Here is a 23,100-nt window from a genome sequence, read left to right as displayed (position 1 = left end):
TGCTTAGACTTCTATTGCAGAAATTGCCGTAGAGTCGTAAGAGCCGCGGAATCGTGATGACCTTGGTGACTGACTTGCAAACTCCCGGCAGAGCTGCGGCACAGGTTGGACGCAGACGTAGATTGTAGGAAATTTCATTTTCCTCAGCTTTGCAGCTACTCTTTGGTACCTTTAGTTTCTGAGAGCAGGCCTCCCCAACCTCAACTGGAAGCTGAGGAGCAAACACTCGGAAAACAATTACTCTGTGTCGTAAAAATGATTAGAGGTAATTTTTCTGTGAGCCTTCCAGAGGAGCAGGAATAGCGACATGGTTCTGCCTTAGGCCCTATAGAAATTGTTCCTCAGTCTTCCTTTCACAATCGTGGCCTGTTACCATTCCTGTTTTGCTCAAGTGCCGAAATGAGTGACCGTTATTTAGAACAAAGGATTAGTATCAAATTTTGCGTGAAATTGAACAAGTCTGCAAGTGAGACTCACCATCTTTTAAAAGAAGCTTATGGAGATGAAGTCATGTCAAGGGCCAGAGTTTTTGACTGGCACAAAAGGTTTAAAGAAGGGCGGGAAGATGTTCGAGATGATGCACGAAGTGGTCGTCCAGTCACCCACCGGACAGATGAAAATATTCAGAAGGTCAAGGACTTGGTTTGTTCAAACAGGCACCTGACAGTGAGGATGATGGCTGAAGAGTTAAATTTAGATAAAGAAACTGTTAGACTCATTCTGAAAGAAAACTTGAACATGAGGAAAGTGTCTGCAAAAGTTCTATCGGGTATTTTGAAGAATGACTCTAAACCTGGAAAATTTGACTTTCAGTCTGATTTCTCAAAGGAAACCAGGAAAAATAGTTCATCTGTGAGGAAAAAGGTAACAAGTTCTGAAACATGGAGTCATCTCCAGAGTGAAGCTGGTCGGGAAATGCCTCTTCCAGTATCCGGTCCCAGAACCCACCACACTGTCAGCCAGCTTCTGCAGGCTTCATCTTCAGCAAGCCTTCCCACTAGGGTAGCTCAAGATTGGTTCACACCATGGTGAAAGGAATATAAGGTAGCTGGACTTGAGCTAGGAAGCTGCTTTGATGTTACGCACCTTCATTTGTTGCTTATCTATTGTCTTTTCTACCAGTCCTCCTTCTAGGTCATGGCCTTCCTAGTTACTCTTTGCTGGACTATTGGGCCATCTTCCTTGCTGTTCTCCACAACATTGAAGAACTCTTGGCTGTTGACTTCTGGTACTTACATATTCTTGATTTCTTCTGCTTAACAAATTTGGATCTCTTCACTGCCCAGACCTTAGCTTGTTGTGGCTGTCTTGTCCTTGGTTCTCAACATTCTGCCTCAGGAGACCATGCCAGTGAGAGGTAGGGACAGGACCCCCTGGAGTGTGTATGTCTGCCTAGGGAGGCGTACTCTTTGGGAGGACCACAAAGGTCTACAGTTCCAGCCTGCTTTGCAATCAGGGCCTGAAGTATGGTAGAAGTCAGTGGCATGCTGACTTAATGAGCTGTGCTGGGCCTAAGGATCTGATCTGGCCCAAATGACTAAGTGGGAGCCCCTCAAAACTGACAGTTTGGCCACCAGTAATAATGTACTTACAGACCTGCCTGCCACTAACAGAAGACCTGGGTTGGTTTTATTCTAGTCCTTTGCACTCACATTCATTTGGGCATCCCCTCTGCTGCAAAAAGAGCATCTGGCCCTAGCAAATATATACCAAGGATAAGGCCTAGACTGTAATGTGTGGGGAGGTGGTCAGGTGCCATTCTAAACCCTGAATTAGAGTTATGTGGGTTGATTCCCACACAGCAGCCTATTACTACTGAGTAACATCTGTATTATGAGGGTGGTTTGGTTTGGTTTGGTTCAGAACACTGCTGGGTATTAATGATAAGAGTTATAAAACAAGACCACCAAGGGTTAGGTAGACTTCATGGATGAAGTGGTTCTTCAGTTGAGTCCCTAAGGAAGGGTGGGTCTTAGACCAGAGGTGAGGAAATTAGGGAAAGCTTCTAGGCAGATGGGATAGCATAAGGCTTTGAACCTGTGTCAGTAGAAAAATAATGCTCTATTGGCAGAAATTGTGAAGTCTAAAAGGGAAGTAATGGTGTTGCAGGTGAACAATTTGGGATAATTTACTTCCTCACCTTGATCCCAAAATCTGTGCCAGTAGTTTGCTTCTCCTGAGTCTATGGATAGGTTAATAACCTACATATTTTATTATCTAATTTTTCCACTGAACCCAAAAAAGCAGTCTCTGCAAGTTCAAACTCTGCTTTCTCTCACCTTTCCCTGCCTCTCTGACAAGATTTATGGGATAGATTTGTCCCAGGTGGGTATCAGGCAATGCCACATAGATGAAACATCTCAGAATGCCTGATAGGGGATAGAGAGGGGGAATAGCATTTGGGCCAGTTTCTATCTATGTTTTACCCAAGGATTTTTTCCCATCACATCTATTATTTAATAAGGAAGTAAAATATTGGTTGTAGAGGCCCAATACATATGTATTCAAATCAGTTACTTTTAGTTCTCTTCTTTCACTGTCTCTATCCCCTTCAAAAAAAGTACGAGTTATCAACTAAAATCTGTCAGTTTTAAGGCAACCTGAAAGCTAGATCTTGTCCCACAAATAAAACATGCTGTGCAAGAAAACTATTAAACCAAGCAACTGCCCCCACCTACTGAGCAATTTCCATACATTGTGTTTCAGGACCATCAAGTCTTCCTAAATCAGGAGAGGCCCTGAGTTTCCCACAATCACTTGTCCCTAGGGACACTGCCTTTCAGGAACAAAACCCCCAGAGTTAACTTTTGCAGGTTGCTGAACCTCATATTAATCCTTGCTTGGGTCAGTAGTAATTGTTGCACGATTGTATGCTCCTGGTTCCAGTCTAGGATCCCACAACAGTACCTACAAGTATTATCTTCACCTTAAAACAGAGGTCCTGGGAGAACTTATTTCTGGATTTTATTCCAGTTCTGTGTGCAAGGCTGGAGTGACCCTGCCAGAGATGCTGAACCAAGACTCATGCTGAAATGTAGGATACTGGAGGCAGTGTTCTTTCAGACAGGTTTTGGACGTTGAGCAACAGAATCAGGAGTGTGAATTAAAATTGTCCAAAGTGGCTGTAGTGAAAAGGATTTATTACTTTGGATCATCCTCTGAGTAGTAGTCAGGCTGAACTAAGAGCAGAACCCATTGCTCCTTTGCAAGTTTCCCAGAAAATATCCAGTGGGATAAGAAAGGATACCTCAGGTTTGAGGAAAGTAAAATTACTGCCCTACAACTCATCTAGAGCAAACCATTCTCACATGGCTGCTCAGAATCACTAAATACGAGGCTAGAATATGATTTTTGATTATCCCCAACAATAGAGTTCTGATATAATGTTAAGTCTTAGGTACTCACCCATAGGAATTTTGCCCTGGCCTGTACCCTGCTGCCCAGGTGTCTTAGTGATCTACCCATGCATCATGTCCCAGGTGCTAATCCGTGGCTTTTCTCAGACACTTCTCAATTTATTTCACCAGTTTGCTCTTGTTCCTCTGTTTGCCTGGTACTTTTTTTCTGGTTTTGGACCGTATCTCCAGTGCCTGCTTTTGGCCCCTTTGGCGTGAATTGCCCTTTTGATCGTGATTTGCCACTTACAACTCCTGTCTCTGATTTTTAGGTCCCTCTTCCAGCACCCTATCTCAGCCTCATAGTCTTGAGTTAGGAAATTGCCCCAGCCCTGACCCATGTTACCTTCCTATCCCTAAGAAGTAGGTGAGGCAACATGGGGGAACGTGCTCTTGTTTTTATTTTTCTGTAAGGCACTTGACTGCTAACCAGAAGGCTGGCGGTTCAAACCTACCAGCCACTCCTCGGAAGGTTGGGCAATCAATCCACTTCTGTAGTGATACTGCCCAAGGAGGGGTAGCTATGAGTCGCATCCGACTCAATGGCACATAACAACAACAACATAAGGTGCATATAGTGAGAAAAAAAGTTCTCTCCTACCTCTGACTCTTAACCATCTGTTCCCCTCTCTAGAGAACCAGGATTAACCAGTTTCTTAAGGGGGCAATTTGGGTACTTCTCATACTCAAGAGTCATGAAAGTTTTTCAGATATAATATCCAGATCCTGTTCTAGCAATTGTATCTTCCCTAGCAGGAGAAGCTCCACCTAATCATAAGAAATCAAGCCTGGCTCTCTGGGAAGCTGGAAGAGCTGGCATCTGTAAACCTTGATCATAATTCTCAAGCTCAACAGGAAGTCATTGAATCTCTTTGGCCTTCAAGTTTCTCCCCTATTCATACCCTCTTACTTGATTTCAGAATCTACATGAAATGTTATATGGCACAGCTGAAAGCCCAGTAGGAATAGACCTTTTGGGCAGATCATCCCATTGTTGATCTTACCCAATTCACCCACCACCCAGTGCCTCACCACCACCATCCTCCTTGTTTCACTTCTTGTTATGTGCCATAGAGTCAGTGTCGACTCCTAGTGACCACACGGGACTTAGCAAACCCCATACAGTTTTCTAGGCTGTAATCTTTACAGAAGCAGATCACCAGGTCTTTTGCAGACCTGCTAAGTGGATTCTAACCATCAGCCTTTCAGTTAGCAGCCAGGTGCTTAACTGTTGTGCCACCAGGGCTCCACCTGCCCCATTGCTAATGATCAAGAACAGATTAAAGTATTCACCAAATCTTTAACTTCCAAAAATATTTGGATGATTGTGCAGTCTTCTGAATTCTGGCTCCTGGCTCTGAATCCTCTTTGAAATGTTATTCCAACATTGTTGGAGAAGTATGTGTCCCAGGGGCCTGCTTTCCAGAGCCTTCCTTTCAGATTCATTTCTCAGTCCAAGTCCTGGTTTGCCACTGGAGATGCCCAGATAAATCTAGATGTTAAATGACTTGAGGACATCTAATAAAGGGGTGGAATACCCCTGGAGAACTGTCTGTCAGTCATCTCAACATCACATACCCCGCTCAGTCATCGCATATACCACTCTGCTAATATGGCCAACAAGTCTCCCCACTGGGCTCCCTTAGGATTAGGTCTCACCAGGGTCCCATGTGGCTCTATTAGTAAGAATCTTCCTTTGCTGCTGAAACTCTATGTTACCCTGTATTCTCCAACAGCTTCTTCAGTTGGATTACACCTCCCATGTTTTACCAGGTTTTTACATCCTAGCCAAGGCTGCCCTCCTGTATTTTTGTTCTCTGTCTTTGACTGAACAGATACTTACAAATACTATCCCAGCTGCATCACCCTTCTCCAAGTATTAATATCTAGAAACACAAAAATCTGTAATAGGAAACTTCAATACCTCTTAGGACCCACTTAGATCTAGTGCAGGAGTCAGCAAACATTTTCTATCAAGTAAATATTTTAGGCTTTGTGGGCCACACATTCATTATTGGAGCTACTCAACTCTGCCATTTCCGTGTGAAAGCAGACATAGGTAATACAGAAACAAATGTGTGTGACTGTTCCAACAAAACGGAATACTAAAACTTGAATTTCATATGATTTTCACATATCATGAAATACTTTGATTTTTTTTCAACCATTTAAAAATGTAAAAACCATTCTTAGCTTACAAGAAAACAGGCAGCTGGCCAGACTTACCCCACAAGGCATAGTTTGCTGACCTCTAATCTAGTGTATATAAAGTATGACAGATGATTGATTCTTTTCCATTGATAACATTGTTAATGCCAAATTGATCTGGTCATATCTGACACCTTAGTATAAAGAGACTGTGGGACATTGGAGGGAATCTTTATGGTGCCAGAGGAGTGAACTATAACTGAATAATTGGCTATTTTACCATGACCATATTCTGAGCCTCAAAATTATATTTGTGCTGTTTTTTTATTGAAAATGAGATCACACAAACTTCCAACTATACTGTTGCATTTTAATATCTCAAAAATAATTTTAACAATACTGAAAATGGTACCAAGTTGCAACCAGCAAAAACAGAATGAACTGCAGCTACTTCCAAAACTGCGTTGACCACAAGTGGCATTTGAATAAGTATGCTATTATGTATGTAAGTGACTACTTTGGAGGTGACAAAACACTAAAGTATATATTTTGGCATGCTTGTGAAAATATACATATTCACACCCTGCACCTGCTACCAAGGTATGTCCTTTAGGTGTGTTTATGTGTTTTCCCCTAAAGAGAGCTTTGTTGTGTCACCTTCATTTAAACTGTTGAATAGAATCTCAGGATTGGACAGACCTTTACAAGGACACCTAATCCAGCTACTCATGTTTTCCTTGAATTAGGAGAGACTAAAGCCTGCAGCAGCTGAAAACCTGCTGAACCTTCTGAAAGAAGATTCTGTGTTACTTCATTCACAGATTTTTATTGAATGGCTGTATGTGTCAGACACTGTCCTTTGTGCTAGAATATAGCAGTGGACAAAACAGACACAGATCTAGGATTTGATGGTCTGAAATCTAATTACAATCATGTGCTATATAACATCAATTCAGGCACCATGTAAGTCCATGGTCTCATAAGGTTAAAATAGAGCTCAGAAATCCCTGTCAAAGGGCATACAGCCTCTGTAAACTCAAAAGTTCTTCAAGCTATTAAATGATCAGCTCCACTGAGAGCTACAAGGATAATGAAAATTCAAGAGACAACCTATGTCAGATATGGAGAAATAGTTAATAATGTGGATTGAGGATCAGACACAAAAGCAAATCTCTCTAAGTACATTGATGATTACTGCTAAGGCATAAAGCTTGTTTGAGATGCTTAAAGAAAAAGCAGGACTAGACTGCAATGTAGAGTTTAGTGCTAGCTCTGGATGGTTCAAGCATTTCAAATGACAATTTTTGCTGCGTAATGTGAAAGCAAGTAGTGAGTCTGCGAGTGCTGATGTGAATGAAGGCAGCAGAATTTGAAACCTTAGATAAACTAGGTGTTCACACAACATCCACATCACATAACGTCCTATTTCACAGAACGTATCATAGATGTTAAGCAATACATGACTGTATCCTACTCCACTCTTGCAAACTTCTTTGTGCTCACACCAACGTACTATTAACTTCATACCTGGAAATAGGTGTGACCTTTGCCACATGCCTTTTTGCTATGGTCATGATGCCTTTCTAACACCATTAATAATTTGAAGACTGCATGTTCAGTTAAATTTTTATTATCCTTTGGACAGGTTTATGGTGGTAGAAAAACATACTGGCAATGTTGGAAGTGTAAATTGGCAGCAGTTTTCTGAAAAGCAATTTGGCAGTATCTATCAAGAGGTTTAAAAATGTTTATATCCTCTGATCCTCTCATTCCACTTCTGGGAATCTGTCCTAAAGAAATAATCTAAAATGTGGATAAAATTTATGTGTAATAATCCAGAAGTCCAACAGTATAAAATTGGTTCAATAAATTTCAGTATGACTATTCAATGGAGTGGGAGCTCTGGTAGCATAGTGCCTAAGGCACTTGACTGCTAACCAGAAGACTGGCGGTTCAGACCCACCAGCTACTCCTCAGAAGGAAGGTTGGGCAATCTACTTCCATAGTGATACCGCCTCGGAAACTCAAGGAGGGATTGCTATGAGTCGGGTCTGACTCCACGACATACAACAACAACATTATTCAATAGAGTATTACGCAGTTATTATAATGAATGTTCAAGAAGAGTATGTAACAGTGTGGCAAAATGCTTACATATAATGCTAAATGAAAAGAATGATATGCAAGATGGTATATACAGTAAAACCTGCAAAAGCTGGAACCTGTGTAAGGTGGAAACCTGTCAGAGAAGGAAAACTCAAATATTTTTCACTAAAGCAAGTGATAGGAGCTCTGGTAGCATAGTGGCTAAGGCACTTGACTGCTAACCAGAAGGCTGGCGGTTCAAACCCACCAGCCACTCCTCGGAAGGAAGGTTGGGCAATCCTACTTCTGTAGTGATACTGCCTCGGAAACCCAAGGAGGGGTCGCTATGAGTCAGGGCCGACTCGACGGCAAACAACAACAAAGCAAGTGATAGAAGAATGGTAGGACTGCACTCTGTCAAAGGCAAAGAACTTGTGAAACTCAGAAAAACGAGGCAGCCCCATTGAGTTCTGGTTCTCAGAAGTTTCACTATAAATTTGGAAATTTTAAAAATGACTAGAAATCATATGCTTAGTGTGAGTGATTGGATTATGATCGATTTAAATGTCTTTATGCTTTAAAAAAAAAATACTTCTCCAAAGTATTACTTTTATTACCAAACTGAAACAATAGCACCAGAAGTTGGCAGTGTAGAGGATGAGGCCAAACCACTAATTTGGTCCATGAACAATTAACTGAGTTGGCATAGAGACTGTATGATACCAAGTTGGTAGAAGGAGTAGGTCAGAAGAGCAGAGAGCCTGCTACACAGGAGAAGGAGATAAGACCAGAATCCCTACGAAAAAAGTGATAGGAGAAGACACTACAAGTGGCACACTCCTGTCATATAGGCCCAGGTAGGTAAGAGCACTTACAAATCAAGTATATTCTGACAAATGGAAAGAAGGCTATGAAGTACTCTTTTCAGGTAAAATCACTCCCGCATCCTCTCATTCAAATGAATTCTTGAGATGGATTTCTTTCTAGCCGATTCTCTGAAGAATCCGTGAACCTTCTGTATAATTCCTTTACCATAGGAATGGCTTTCAGTACACCAAGCCTACCTCCTCCCATACTGGGAATCTCAAGCAACATGGATTACACTACCACACACATATCATGAATTATTGTGATGTTGTAACTTACAAAACTGTGGTTTGTGAACATTATTTTGTCAGCATCCAGAATTACTGTGCTCTTTACTTGTGTCTGAAGAATAATTATGTTGTGGGATTTTTAAATGAGAAATGATGTAGCTAATGCTTAGCCGTAGATAAAATTGTTATGTTGGGAAACTGTACTTAGTTGTTGCTTTAGTAAAATGTTTATCATTCAAATGCCAGAAATGTCTCCTTGGCAAAATTTCAGACCTTAAAATGAGTTGATGTTGTGATTAAGGACAGTTGAATCCATTCTGACTCTTAGCAACCCCACGTAACAGAGTAGAACTGCCCCATGTGGTTTTCTATGCTGTCATCTTTATGGGAACAGATTGCCAGGTCTTTTCTCTCCATTAGTAGCTAGGCACTTAACCATTATGCCATCAGGGCTCCTTCAAATGTACACAGGTAAATACATGTTTTATAGGTATATAGGGTAGTAGATTTGTCAAGCAGGAAGAGTTCTTTTATATCTAAGTCCCTTGCACAGAAAGAGCAAAACTTGGATTTTAACACCTAATACCTATGTGACTTTGGATAGTCATGTAGCTATGTGACTGAACTAGGTATGTGGCTTTAGGCAGTTCATTTCCCCTCTCTGGGCACTTCAATTAACTCATCTATAAAAGAATTAGGAGCTCTGGTAGCATAGTGGCTAAAAGCACTTGACTGCTAACCAGAAGGCTGGTGGTTCAAACCCACCAGCCACTCCTCAGAAGGAAGGTTGGGCAATCCTACTTCCGTAGTGATACTGCCTCAGAAACCCAAGGAGGGGTCGCTATGAGTCGGGGCCGACTCGACGGCACATAACAACAACAACATAAAAGAATTATAACAACTGTCTCAGAATTGTTCATTTTGTTCATTCAACAAATATTTATTGAGTGCTTATTACGTATCCAACATTGTTCTAGACACTGAGGATATAGCAATGATCAAGACAAAAAAAAAAAATCTCATGAGCTTATGTTTTAAGTGGAAGAGACAGACAAGAAATAAGAAGTGAGTAAAACTAATGTGAGATAGTGATCATTAGGTATGAAGCTGACATTAAATAATATATATATGAAGTTCCTGACATGATGCCTGGCATGTAGTAAAAGTCAATAAATAGTCATTTCCTTAGCTTCTTCAGTCTTCCTAATAGCCTCCAAAGTACTCTACAAAATGGTAGTAATCCACAAAAAGCCTGATCTACTGCCTTCTATCTATTGCCGGTTAATATGACCTAAACATAAATTTGCTTAACAAAACAAAAGAATTCTTACAGTTGTGTTTTGTATTTCCTGAATAGCAGATTAATAAAGGTGGGGTCTAAACACTGTTAATAAAAGACCTCTTCTGAAGCGAATTGGCAGAGGCTAAATGGCAGGTATGAAGTCCCCCAAAGACGAACACATCGTGTCATTGCTATTTCAGCACAACAGACTAGGAGAGTAATAGCTATGTCTCTTAGAGAAAAGATGTGTGCCTGATGGCCTGTGCCAGGGGTTGGAGAATTAGGCAGACTTTGAAGTATTAGGAGGGATCTGATTACTATATTACTTACAAGAGATTGAGGTATTGACAGCCAAGGGAAAGGAGGGCTTAACTCTGGTTGGTAGTTTACTCATATTTTTGCCCATTGTAGAAATACCTGGAAAGTTCAGAAATAGTTTAAAGAAGCTGCCAAAAGTTCACCCTTAGGATTCAAGTCTTTGACAGACTCATTGTCTCAGCTTCCTCCTTCAAAATCATCCAGTTTAATAGCCATTTACTGAATTCCTTCTTTGGGAATTCTTTCTTTGTACTAGGCACAGAGGGTCCTATGCTTGCCCTTAGTGTCCAGCCTTGTAGGAGAAAGGAAAGACCAGAAGTAGGGAAATACACCAAGTATGGGCTCCTCTGTCAGTCTTTCCCAGAGGACCAACTGTAAGAAGCAAGTTGTCAAGAATTTGGAGCAAAAAGTTGAAGTCATCACAATCACAGTGTTTAGGGAGATGAGAGTGGGGTATAAAGAAGTAAAACACAGAACAATGGTAGTTTGTGGCCTGGTGGCCATGCCATGCTTAGCTCCTCTTATGTGAAAGTTCTAAACTATGTCCACAAGGATTCAGATGTATCTCTCAGAAGAAACTGGATGTTAGGCTGTGGGCCAGGACCCATGAACCTGGCTTTAAAAACCTAATAAGTAAAAACTCAGAATTATAACCCAGGTTAGATAAGAAAATTGGCCCATAGAGCTTGAGTGACTTTTCTTGAATCACACATATAGTTGGTGGCAGAGCCAGAATAATAATGAAGGACCTTGAACTTCTCTCAGTCCGGTGAATTTTTTCTATTACTCACTTGGTAATAATTTGCTCTACTGAAGTATGTATCCTTAAAATAGCTTTAAAACAGTGGTCACTCTTGATGCATTTAACAAATATAATTTACCAACAGTTGATCTACATACCATTTTGAGGTAATGTATTTATGGCATAGAAGGTGGTAGAGAGGATTTTTCCAAATTTCCCTGGGGTATCCAGGCCCACTGGTCCTCCAGAAGATGTATATTCATAAGTAAATGTTGAGATTTTGTCATTCGTTTTTTTCCAGATGTTCTTCCTAAGTAACATATTATGGTTTGTGTTTTTAATATTTCTCATAAGCATTTTTTTTTTTTTTTTAATCTGGGGACATAAATCCTAATAAAGTTCTCAACTATCTCTTCTGTGCTGTCTCAGATTTCTGGGTGTGTTTATATTTATGACACAGCGTCTGAAGTCAGGAATACTATTACATAATTAGGGGTTATATTCCCAAGCCCTAGTCCTGTGTTTCTAGAAGTTATGAAAATTCTTAACACTTCACTTATAAATGCCACTATACTGTGCCATGACATTCCCATAGTAACATAAATTTCAAACAGGAAAACAGGAAGCCCAAGGAAGGAGGGAGTAGTTTGCAAATGCAAAAAGTCATGAAAAAAAAAATAATAAAATTGAGTATATAAGACAGGTGGGGAAGGGGCTGTAAATGCCCTGAGAAGAGAATGCCCTGCAGGCCCCCTTTAGGGGCTAGCAGTGTCTACCACCCACCAAGTGGCCCAAGCTTTGAGCCAGACTTTCTGTGACTCTCACTTTAGTCAGGTCCATGTCATTTCCTTAACACTTCTTACTGTCCCCTACTGCAATAAGCCACACCCTCTTCCTGGAATCCCTCCCTGCTACCATCTATGTAGCAAAACCCTACTCAGCACTCAAGTCTCAGCTTTACTTGATTGCTGTTCTCCCTTTAACAAAGCAGCCACCCCCAGTGTGCATAGCACATTCTTGGCTCCAGGAACCTATATGCATTTAACTGGACATAATTGTTTGCAGAGTGCCTATTTTTCCCTACCAGTCCATGAACTCAAAGGATTACTGTGTCTAATTCTTCTCTGTATTCCCTGCATCCAAAATAAATTTGCCAGAAACTTCTTAATAAATGTGTGGTGGATACATGAAAGAGTGGACCTTTGTGCATTTCCTTTTTGAAAGAGTTTTAATTAGATTGAAGGCTAAGGTTAGGAAAATGATGGGAAACTACACATTTGTGAGCAGGGAAGTGATGTGATCAAGTCTATAGGTTAATCTGGAAGAAGTATGATGAATTCTAGACAAGGAAGGGTGAAAGACTTTTCCTTCCCTCCTCCCTCTTTCTCTCCTTTCCTTTCTTTTGAATTAGTCATAGCTGAAACCTGAGAATTTTAATATTCTGCACTAGTGTTTATGTTATCTCAATGGATCGCCTGTACATATAGCAGTAGCAGTTCCATTTGCTATTCAGTCAGTCCTGACTCATTGCAATTCCATGTGTATCAGAATAGAACTGTGTTCCATAGGGTTTTCAATGACTGATTTTTTTGGAAGTGTATTGCCAGGCCTTTCTTCCCAGTCCTATCTTTGGGTGGCTAGTAGCCAAGCATGTTAACCATTTGCACCACCTAGGGACTCCTGCCTATACATATAGGAAAGTAAATTCAAACCCTAATCTGCCTGTGGCAGAGACCGAGGTCTCATGAATATTTCTCGTGAGTCCCATTTATTTCTCTACCCAAGGCCACCAAAGACATCAAGCTTTTTTGTGATTTCTCTCACCCTAGGGTAGTTTTTCCAGTCTTTTCATGGAAGGGGCTGTGCTTCCAATCTCAGGGCTTTATGCAAGGAGCTCAGTTCCAAGTTTCTCACTTGGCTAGAACTGAAGCTCCATCTCCTACTCCATGGTGTACCAAATCCAAAACCCACTACCATCAAGGTGATTCCAACTCATAGCAACCGCCCCCCAAAAAAGGCTGTAAATCTTTACAGAAGTCAATTGCCTTATCTTTGTCCTGTGAAGCAGCTGGTGGGTTCAAGCTGCCAATATTCTGGGTAACAGTCAAATGCTTTACACACCATGCCACAAGAGCTCCTTCCTTAGTGTACAGTGCAACCATATTCCACAATCCTGAGGGCCCCTATCTTAGTGTAAAATCCTTGTGAATTGGTCAGTCATGTCACCTGTCCAGTATTTTGGCTTTGAGTTCCTTTTTCATTTCTGATATCTAGAGATTTCTCTTTATAATTTCCCACTTGGGTGATAAAAATAGAACACTTGTGTTTTATTTTATCCAGCATCTCCATGTGTCTGTAGCAGGGGTTGGGATAGAAGACCCCTCTATATCAATATAGTTAGCCATGTTGCTGGAAGTTGCCAGATCAGAACCAGTAATCCTAGTAGGTAGATATTTATTATCCCCATTTTATAGATGAGGAAACAAACTCAGATAAGTTGTCTGATTTGCCAAAGCCATACAGCTTTAAGTGAGAAGGTAAGTTTTGTGTTCAGTCTGTTTGACTCTCAAATCCCACATGAGACATTGAGGTATCTTAAAGGTTGCTTGGTACCTCCGGTTTCTCTCCATCGTTAGCCTTTATAGACAATTCACCTCTGGCATTTGTTGAAGCAAATACTCTGAATTCTTCCTGTTTCCTAGGGGAGGAGGGGAAGAGGTAGAGAGCAAGCAGCCAGGCTCTCCTGAGCCTAGTCGGCAGTGCATTTAGCTGGAAGATGTGCAAGCTGACAGGCATTTCTGCCACTTATCCAGAAGCATCCTCAAGCTTGCTCCTGAGTTGGGCAGTGAAGGGGATATACCAAGAACCCTGCATATTGTCTTTGGCTTGCCTTCAGAAGAAGGAAGCCCAGGCCTTGGCAGCAATTACCTGTGAGTTCTGCTGCATGTTGAGCATGTCTCAGCGAACAGGACTCTGGTGTCCTCCCAGGCTTCTCTCCTCCCTCCTTAGATTGGGAGCATTTCTTGCCTGGTGCACCTTGCACAGACCTAACCGAGGGTAAAGAAGACACTGAAGTATTTACAATAGAGGGACTTTAATGAAATGGACTGGTCACACGTGATGGGATAGAGGACAGAAGTATTCCAAAGATTAGCAAAAGCAGGAAACCACTGCCACCCATAAGCCAAAGGGATAGAGGGAGGAGGCAATATCACCAGGTCATTCATCAGAAACTTGACCATAGCTGGTCTGTTAGTGGGAACTGGAGCCATGGAGGGTATGTAACCAGAGATGGAAGAAATATCCTGGTCTCTACCTCCTCCATCCCACTCCCAGTCTCCTGCTAGTGCCTCCCATTGGCTGAATTCAACTGGAAGTCACATGTCTTGGAGCCTGGATTTGCAGCCTGCAACCTCCCTGTGTTAGATTGCAGAGCAGAGTAAGGGATAGATCTGAGAAAAACAGGCCTAAGACCGGTATAAAAAGAAGGGAGGAAAGAAGATAAGCCTATTTGCAACACATAAAAGTTGTAAAATATTTTTTCAACATCGTTTTACAATTAAGATGATCCACCAGCCACTCCTCAGAAGGAACATTGGGCAATCTACTTCTGTAGAGATTCTGCCTTGGAAACCCAAGGAGGGGTCGCTATGAGTAGAATTGACTCGACAGCAGTGAGGTTTTTTTTTTCTTTTTCCCCTTAGTATTAAAAAGTTGCCTTTTGGACCAGGTTTGCTGGTCTGATAGAGCCTGGTGGAACCCCTGAGATTATGGCCCCTAGCTACCCTTCAAGTCTGGAATTGAACCCACTCCTGTGGCTTCCAGCCAAACAAAAGACAGGCATATGAGCTGAACATTTACATTAGGTAGATACACTCCACAGAGAGATCAATCATGGGAGAAGGGCTGTGTATGCACAGGGAGACAGCTCGGGGAGCATGAGTGCATGGGAGAGAAGGACACAGGGAAGAAGTGGCTATGGGGAAAGAAGTGGGAGGAGAGCTGTTGCATTGTGGGAGATTGCAGTAAATGTTATGAGACAGTGTATGTGAATTGCTGTATGGAAGATGAATTTCTAAACTTTCATCCAAATCACAATAAAACTTAAAAAAAAAAGTTGCCTTTTTATCAAATGATTAAATGAGTATGAAAATGTTTTGAAAATTGTCAAGTGTTGCATAAATATGTGGGGCAACCATCATTACTATTATTAGTTCTCTGTGAATTATTCTCTATTAGTCATTTGTGAATGAGTATCAATAGCCACCCTTTACTGAGCAAATACTATGTATGGATACTTTTATGTATGCACACTGGGAGTATTTATAACTGCAGATAAAGATAGTTAACAGTGGCTTAAACAAACAGGTACTTATATTTTTACATAACAAGAATTCCAGAGGTGCTCCTTAGGTCTTTCCACCTTGGTTACAAGATGGCTGCAAAGCCAAGCCATCACCTCCAAATTCAAGGCAGGAAGTGGGATGGGGGAAAGGGACACTTTCAACAGGACTTCAGACTGGTTCAAACTTGTTCAGTCATGGACAATGAAGTGAATGTGGAACAGGCGTGAATTTTTAAAATTTGGGTGAAGTAGAACAATAACTAGAACAGGAAAAACCAAGTGTTGAAACCCTAGAATAGTAGATTCAGAAAAGGTGTAGTGAGGCCTCATTAGGAGCTTGATGCAGGAGACTGAATTATTCCCAGGACTGTGCAGAGTGATACACATTGAAAGTGGTGAAGTCAGTCAGCAGCCACCTTCAAGCTGGCACCATTGCTTCCAATTCTGCCAATCAAGAGATTTGGTTGCTATGCAACATGCCTGTTGTCCTTGTTTTCTAAGAGTAAGATTAAGTTTCTAGCAGGGCATCAACCTGTCATTTTCCCCTTTCCAGTTCACCTACATTTTAAAAATTCAGGAGCATTCTGCTCTCATTTCATGGCCATGACTGAACTGGGAATAATTGGTTCGAAGTCCTGGTTTCAACTCATCAGTCCTTTTCTTCAGGAAAGCAAAAGCTCTCTTAATGACTCCCGGCAGACCTCTATCAAATCTCATTGGCCAGAACTTGGCCACATGATCACCCTTATCTACACGGGAAGCTGGAAAAGCAAGTGATTAGCTTTCCCATCTCCATGGTGGGAGATGTTGTTATTAGTTGCCATGAGTCAATTCTGATTCACGACAACCCTGTGTGTGCAGAGTAGAACTGTGCAGCATAGACTTTTCAAGGCTGTAATCTTTCAGAAGCAGATCATGGGCCTGTCCACCCTTCTATTAGTAGTTGAACACTTCTCTCTTTGCATACCACCTAGGGAGGTAGTAAGTATTTGCAATACACACAAAGTAAGCACTCAATAAATGTTAGTTATATTGTTGTTGTTAGATGCCATTGAGTCAGTTCCAACTCATAGTGACCCTATATACAACAGAACGAAACACTGCCTGGTCCTGCGCCATCCTCACAATCCTTGCTGTGCTTGAGCCCATCATTGCAGCTACTGTGTCAATCCATCTTGCTGAGGCTCTTCCCCTTTTTTGCTGACCCTCTATTTTACCAAAGGACCTCTGGGGGCACAGTGCCTAAAGCATTTGACTGCTAACCAGAAGGTTGGCGGTTGAAACCCACCAGCCACTCTGTAGAAGGAAGACTGGGCAATCTACTTCCATAAAGATTTACTGCCTGGGAAACCCAATGGGGGTCACTTTGAGTTGGATTTGACTCAATGGCAATGGGTGTGTTTGTTTGTTTGTTTGTTTCAGTTTGATCTACTTTACCAAGCATGACTTCCTTCTCTAGGGAATGGTCCCTTCTGACACATGACCAAAATAGGTGAGACGAAGTCTAGTCACTCTCGCTCCGAAGGAGCATTCCAGCTGCACTTCTTCTAGAACATATTTGTTCACTCCTCTGGCAGTCCATGGTATTTTCAGTGTTCTTTGCCAACATCACACTTCAAAGGCATCAGTTCTTCGGTCCTTCTTATTCAAAGTGTAGCTCTCACATGCATATGAGGATATTGAAAATACTATGGCTTGGATCAGGCGCACCTCTGTCTTCAAAGTGACGTCTTTGCTTCACAACACTTTAAAGAGGTCTCTTGTAGCACATTTTCCCAGTGCAGTATCATGTCTGATTTCTTGACTGCTGTTTCCATGGATGTTGATTGTGGATCCAGGTAACATGAAATCTTTGACAGCTTCAATCTTTTTTCCATTTATCATGATGTTGCTTATTGGTTCAGTTGTGAGGATTTTTGCTATCTTTATGTTGTGGTATAATCCATACTGAAGACTGTATTCTTTGATCTTCATCAGTAAGTGCTTCAAGTCATCTTCACTTTCAGCAACCAAGGTTGTGTCATCTGCATATCGCAGGTTGTTAATGAATCTTCCTCCAATCCTGATGTCACATTCTTCTTCATTTAGTCCAGCTACTTGGATTATTTGCTCAGCATGCAGATTGAATATGTATAGTGAAACTGTGACACACACCCTTCCTGATTTTAAACCATGCATTACCTTTTTGTTCTGTTTGAACAACAACAGCCTCTTGGTCTTTGTACAGGTTTCTCATGAGCACAATTAAGTGTTCTGGAATTCCGATTCTTCACAACATTACCCATAATTTGTTATGATCCACACAGTAAAATGCCTTTGCATAGTCAATAAAACACAGATAAACATCTTTCTGGTATTCTTTGCTTTCAGCCAAGATCCATGTGACATCAGCAATGATACCCCTTGTTCCACATCCTCTTCTGAATCCAGCTTGACTTTCTGGAAGTTCCCTGTCAATATATTGCTATTACATTAGTTTGTAGTATATATATTTGTGTTTGTAAGGAGCTCTGGTAGCACATTGCCTAAGGCATCTGACTGCTAACCAGAAGGTTGGTGGTTCAAACCCACCAGCCACTCCATGGAAACAAGACTGGGCAATCTACTTCCGTAAAAATTTACCATCTTGGGAACCCAATGGGTGTCTCTATGAATCACAATCAACTCGATGGCAGTGTTTTTTTTTGTTTGTTTGTTTGTTTTGTTTTTGCTTTTGTTTTTTTTAAATATACATGTTTGTGTATCAGTGTGTGGTTATATACACTCCCCATTTCTCCTAACTAATCTGTGAAGTAGGATCTTCATTTACAAATAAGACCTAACACACAGCTGCTAAAAAGCAGTGCTAGGCATCAGACCCACAACTTTGTGACTGCACTGGGAGAGCTCTTTCCATTACCAGACCATGTCTCAGTCTCCCAACTTTCCCCTTTAAGGCCATGGCCATAGAGTCACATCAGGCCAATCAGACTTGATGAAGAGAGGAGGGAGAAATAAACCAGTTCTGAAATAAGTTGACTCTTATCCCTGGGGTTATACATGGAGTAATGGTGAAGTCATGAGAAGAGGTTCCATAATTACTTATCTAGACTCACGCCCCCACCTGAATGTAGCCGCTTTGGAATGGTCACACTGGGAGGCTTGGCATTTGTTGCAGTGATGACACTACTGCCCAGTACTCCTGTGGGACTCCCCTTTACAAATCACCAAAAAGCCCTCAATCTCATTACTGTAAAATTACACTTCATTTCTGACCCCAAACTCAGCTGGAGCTCTTATCCCATTTACTATAAGTTCCAAATGACCTTTGTTGCCCAAAGTTAAAAAAAAATCATTTTCCAAAGACAGTAAAGTATTACAAATTAGATTTCAAAGGAATGTGTTGTCTGCTTTGCAGGAAATTTTCAAATAAATTTTGTAAAAATGCTTAAAGTAGTGGAAGCACTATTTAAATAAATATACTCTTTCAGGTTGATGTCTTAGGAAGAAGTTTGGTTGTGTAATTTCTGCTGCGTTTAAGAAAAATTACTTTAAGGAGCACTATGCAAAGAACACTGGAATTGGTAAAGGTATAAGTGAGATAATACTTAACACAGATAAGAGTATTGTGAGATGGGCACCCTCATGCACTGGTGGAATTGTAGATTGGTATCCTTTTTTCACACCAGTTTGGCAGTGAGCATTATGAACCTTTAGAGTCTAAACCAATGCACCTAGGCTTTCCATTTCTAGGCATATATCTTAGGAAAGTAGAGATGCAAAGATTTATATATACAAAAAATTATATATATATATATTCATTGCAGCATTCTGTATAGAATTGTAAGAAAAAAGAAATAACCCAAATATCTCACAATGGAGAAATTGTTACGTAAATTACCATGCACTCTTTATGTTAAATAATGCAGTCATTTGAAATAATGCTTCAGGGGATTGTCAGTGATGTTTGAAGATTTCACAATAGAATAGACTATACCCTATAGTCCCGAAGAAAGAATGACCAATCTACTTCTGTAGTGATACCGCCTTGGAAATCCAAAGAGGGGTCGCTATGAGTCAGATCCAACTCTACTGCAGTGGGTTTGGTTTTGGTTTTATGCTAAAATATGACTCAAGATGTATCTGGTGATTTTATCTGGGTGATGAAATTATAGATGCTTTTAAACTTTCTTAATTATACTTTTATATAAGTGATTTGTGATAATTATAAACATCATTTTTTAATGAGAAAGGAATAAATCTAATAAAAATTACTTTTCAAGCAAAAACTTAATGTATTTTACTGAAAAAAGGAGAGATTTGCCCCTAAAGATCTGATTGTTTAATGGAGGAAATGAGATACATATACAAATTAATTACAATGTTAATAAGGGCTATAACGAAAGTTTTACGAAGTTTAGAGGGAAGGATTAGCTGTGCTTTGGAGAGTTGAGGGCTGGTGTAAAAAGGTAATATTTGTGCTTCTGCTAGGGTCTTGAAGGATGAATAGGAGTTCTCTAGAGCTTTATAAATTGTTAAGCATTATGTAAGTGTAAGTTAGTCTTTGGCCTTACTATTACTGTCAAGTCTTACCTCATACAAAGCTCTCTTTCTTGTCTCTTTCCCATGCTCCCTGAAGCCCAGGATCCCTGGGACAGGAAACAGAGGCAGTTAAACAGTCACACATCAGTGCTTCAGCAAGTGAACTGAGGTGCATCCAACTAAGGAGCAGATCCAGGACCAGAGGACATAAAATTATCTGGGAGCAGTGCCAGGAAGGTGCTGGTGGGTAAACAATTCCCCCTTATTTGCCACCCTGTGAAAAGGCCAGTTTCGCTTGGGGCCTCCACCCTGAGTTATGGGGCCATCTCCACCTTGGGGATGGTAAAAACCAAGAACAAGCATCACACATCAGTCTATGATTTACATTGGCAGGAAATGGTGTGTCATATGTCCCTAGGTCCTCCAGACAGGGTGGAGTGGAAAGAGGGGTGTGAGTGAGGGGACCAGGAAGGGTGGCAAGAGATGATCTGTTCAGGAGAAATTCTTAGAATTTCAAGGTTGGAAGAGATTTAAAAGTGATATGATTTAATCTTCCTAATCCACTCCCCAACATCCCTATCACATTGTCATCCTTCTCTGACATCAAGACACAGCTCAGAGGCCTTCTCTTCTATTATCTCCCACACCAATTCCTATAGCATTTTCTTCAGGCATTCATCAATTTTCAAATTTATGGAAAAAAAAAAAAAAATCAATGTTCCCTGTATGCCAGGCACTGTCGTTAATAGTTCCTTGGTTGCAGCATGCCCTCTGTTACCTCATGTTGTTTGTTTACTTATTATTCATGCAACAAATATATTGAATACCTGTGAAGGAAGATTGGGCAATCTACTTCCTTAGTGATACCTCTTCAGAAACCCAAGGAGGGGTCACTATGAGTCGGATCTGACTCGATGGCAGTGAGTTTGGTTTTTGGTTTTGGTAATATACCTGGCAATGTCCTAGGTGTTTGTTGCAATAAAGTGGATAAAAAGACAGCCAGGATCTCAGGTTCTCATGGACCTTTCATTCTAGTGGAGGAGACATAATAAACAAATGAGTAAATAAGAAAATACCAGGTTATAAATGTCAAACCAAACCAAACTCACTGTCATCAAGTTGGATCTGACTCATAGCAACCCCTCCTTGGGTTTCTGAGGCAGTATCACTATGGAAGAAGATTGCCCAACCTTCCTTCCAAGTAGTGGCTGGAGGGTTTGAACCACCAGCCTTCTGGTTAGCAGTCAAATGCCTTAGGTACTATGCCAAATTTCAGGAAGGAGCCAATTATGGGAAGATCTGGGAGAAGAACTTCCCATACAAAGAAACAGCTGATTCCAAGATCCCAGAAGATAAGGTTTGCTTGTTCTAGGAACAGAAAGAAGGAAACTGTGGCTGTGTGCATGGGTATCTTTTCTTTCTTTTTCTACAAATGAAAATCTCCTCATCTTTCAAGACTTAGCTCAAGCGTTGTCTCCTCCATCAAATCTTTCCTGATTTCCCCAGGCAGAGGTGACCATTTTGTCCCTTTCTCCTCATTAAGCCTGAATAGACTCTCTCAGCATTCATGTAACATTTTCCTATTCTTATCATACTATATCCTTGCACTTCCTAAACTCAAAAAACAAACTCACTGCCGTTGAGTCAGATCTGATTCATAGCGACTCCTCCTTGGGTTTCTGAAGCGGTATCACCATGGAAGTAGATTGTCCAACCTTCCTTCCAAGGAGTGGCTGGTGGGTTTGAACTGCCAGCCTTCTGGTTAGCAGTCATATGCCCTAGTGGACTCAGTCTGGTCAGGGGAAGGATGACCTCCCTAATGGAATTTCTAATACCTAGCATAAGACCTGGCACAGAGTCTGTGATCTATAAACATTTGTTCCATGCAGACATGAACTCTCACATAACACTTCATCAGACAGACCCTCCCTGGTGACACTTATTCAAAATTGGCAACCATTTATTGATCAGTGCCAGGTCCTGTGCTGAGTACTTTCAATCCTGCTAACTCTTATCAACCTCATAATCACCATGTGTAGTAGGCATTATTATCCCATTTCATAGTAAAAATTAGGAGAATCAAAGTAACTACCTAAGGTGGCTCAGTAAATAAGAATCAGAGCTGAGATTTTAACCCAAGTCCCTTTGGTGCCAAATCCTATTGCTTTATCTTTTATGTGATGCCATCCACCATCCATTATTTCATCCATCTATCTGTCCTCTCTTTTCTCCTAGAAAACCATTTCCCTGATTTAATTCTGTATTTTCTCTGATACCGGAACAGTACTTTGTATGTAGTACACACTCAATGCATGCACCTTAGATCTCCAAAGAGTGGAAAAGAAAGAATGAATGGTTGAATGAATGCTTCACCCAAAAGGAGTCAGCTTCTGGTGCCAGTTCGTAGGACGGTGACAGGCTGGAGGGAGTGATGTTTTGAGGGGAAGGGTTTTCCCAAATACCTCCAAGCACACATCTTCTTTGGGAAGTTCTGGGGGGAGCCAAGGATGCCATCTATGTCCTAAGGCACTGATTTCTTAGAAATCACACCTTTTGCTCAGCTGTACATCTCGGCACACAGGCGGGGCCACAGAGGGGAACATGCATAGCTTCCAGTGAGTTGGGAAGATGAGGTTAGCTTTCGATTCAGATAGTTATTTGTGTTTTCTGGGTCTGCACGGTCGATAAATTTTCAACGAGCAGTGATTTTGTTCCTCATCTTTCATTGCTTTATGGGACTTCAGGGAATGAAAACATAACATCCTGCTTTCCCATAAGTTCTCTGGCCGCTACCCTGGCACCAATTAAAGACATGTCTATGTAATTAATCAAAACCAATTTGGAAGCACTCTGGCGCTGCTCCTCTGATGTGCTGCCTGCTCCACATACAGTAGTTCCTCAGCTGCAGTGATGGAGCCAAGCACATAGGAGCTTTTGATGAACTGGCTGCACCAGCCCCAAGTGTTAACTATGTCATCTGACATGACTAATGAGGCTCCCAACCTGATCCTCGTGAGCAGAGCAGCCCCGCTGTCTGGAGGAGGCTCAGTTTCCGCAGCCAGCCTGGGAAGAGGCTACAATGTACAGGGTACACACTCCACATGTCAGCTGGAGTCCTGGAGGCATCTAGTGTTGAAGCTGGGAGTTGTTCATGGGGAGGGTAATGG

General features: G+C 41.3%; 1 protein-coding gene across 1 annotated transcript; it reads left to right on the top strand.

The window, feature by feature from the left end:
- Nucleotides 1-399: 399 nt before the first annotated feature.
- GVQW3 (GVQW motif containing 3) lies at nt 400-22,757 on the top strand. Its single transcript, XM_007940921.2, has 2 exons — nt 400-864; nt 22,584-22,757. Exons 1-2 carry the CDS (start codon nt 400-402, stop codon nt 22,755-22,757), a joined length of 639 nt encoding a protein of 212 aa, XP_007939112.2.
- The last annotated feature ends 343 nt before the right edge of the window (nt 22,758-23,100 follow it).

The sequence above is a fragment of the Orycteropus afer genome, unplaced genomic scaffold (genome assembly GCF_000298275.1).
Source record: "Orycteropus afer afer isolate SDZICR_OR568_19922 unplaced genomic scaffold, OryAfe1.0 scaffold00074, whole genome shotgun sequence".
NCBI lineage: Eukaryota > Metazoa > Chordata > Mammalia > Tubulidentata > Orycteropodidae > Orycteropus > Orycteropus afer.
This window is presented reverse-complemented; position numbering and strand designations above follow the sequence as displayed.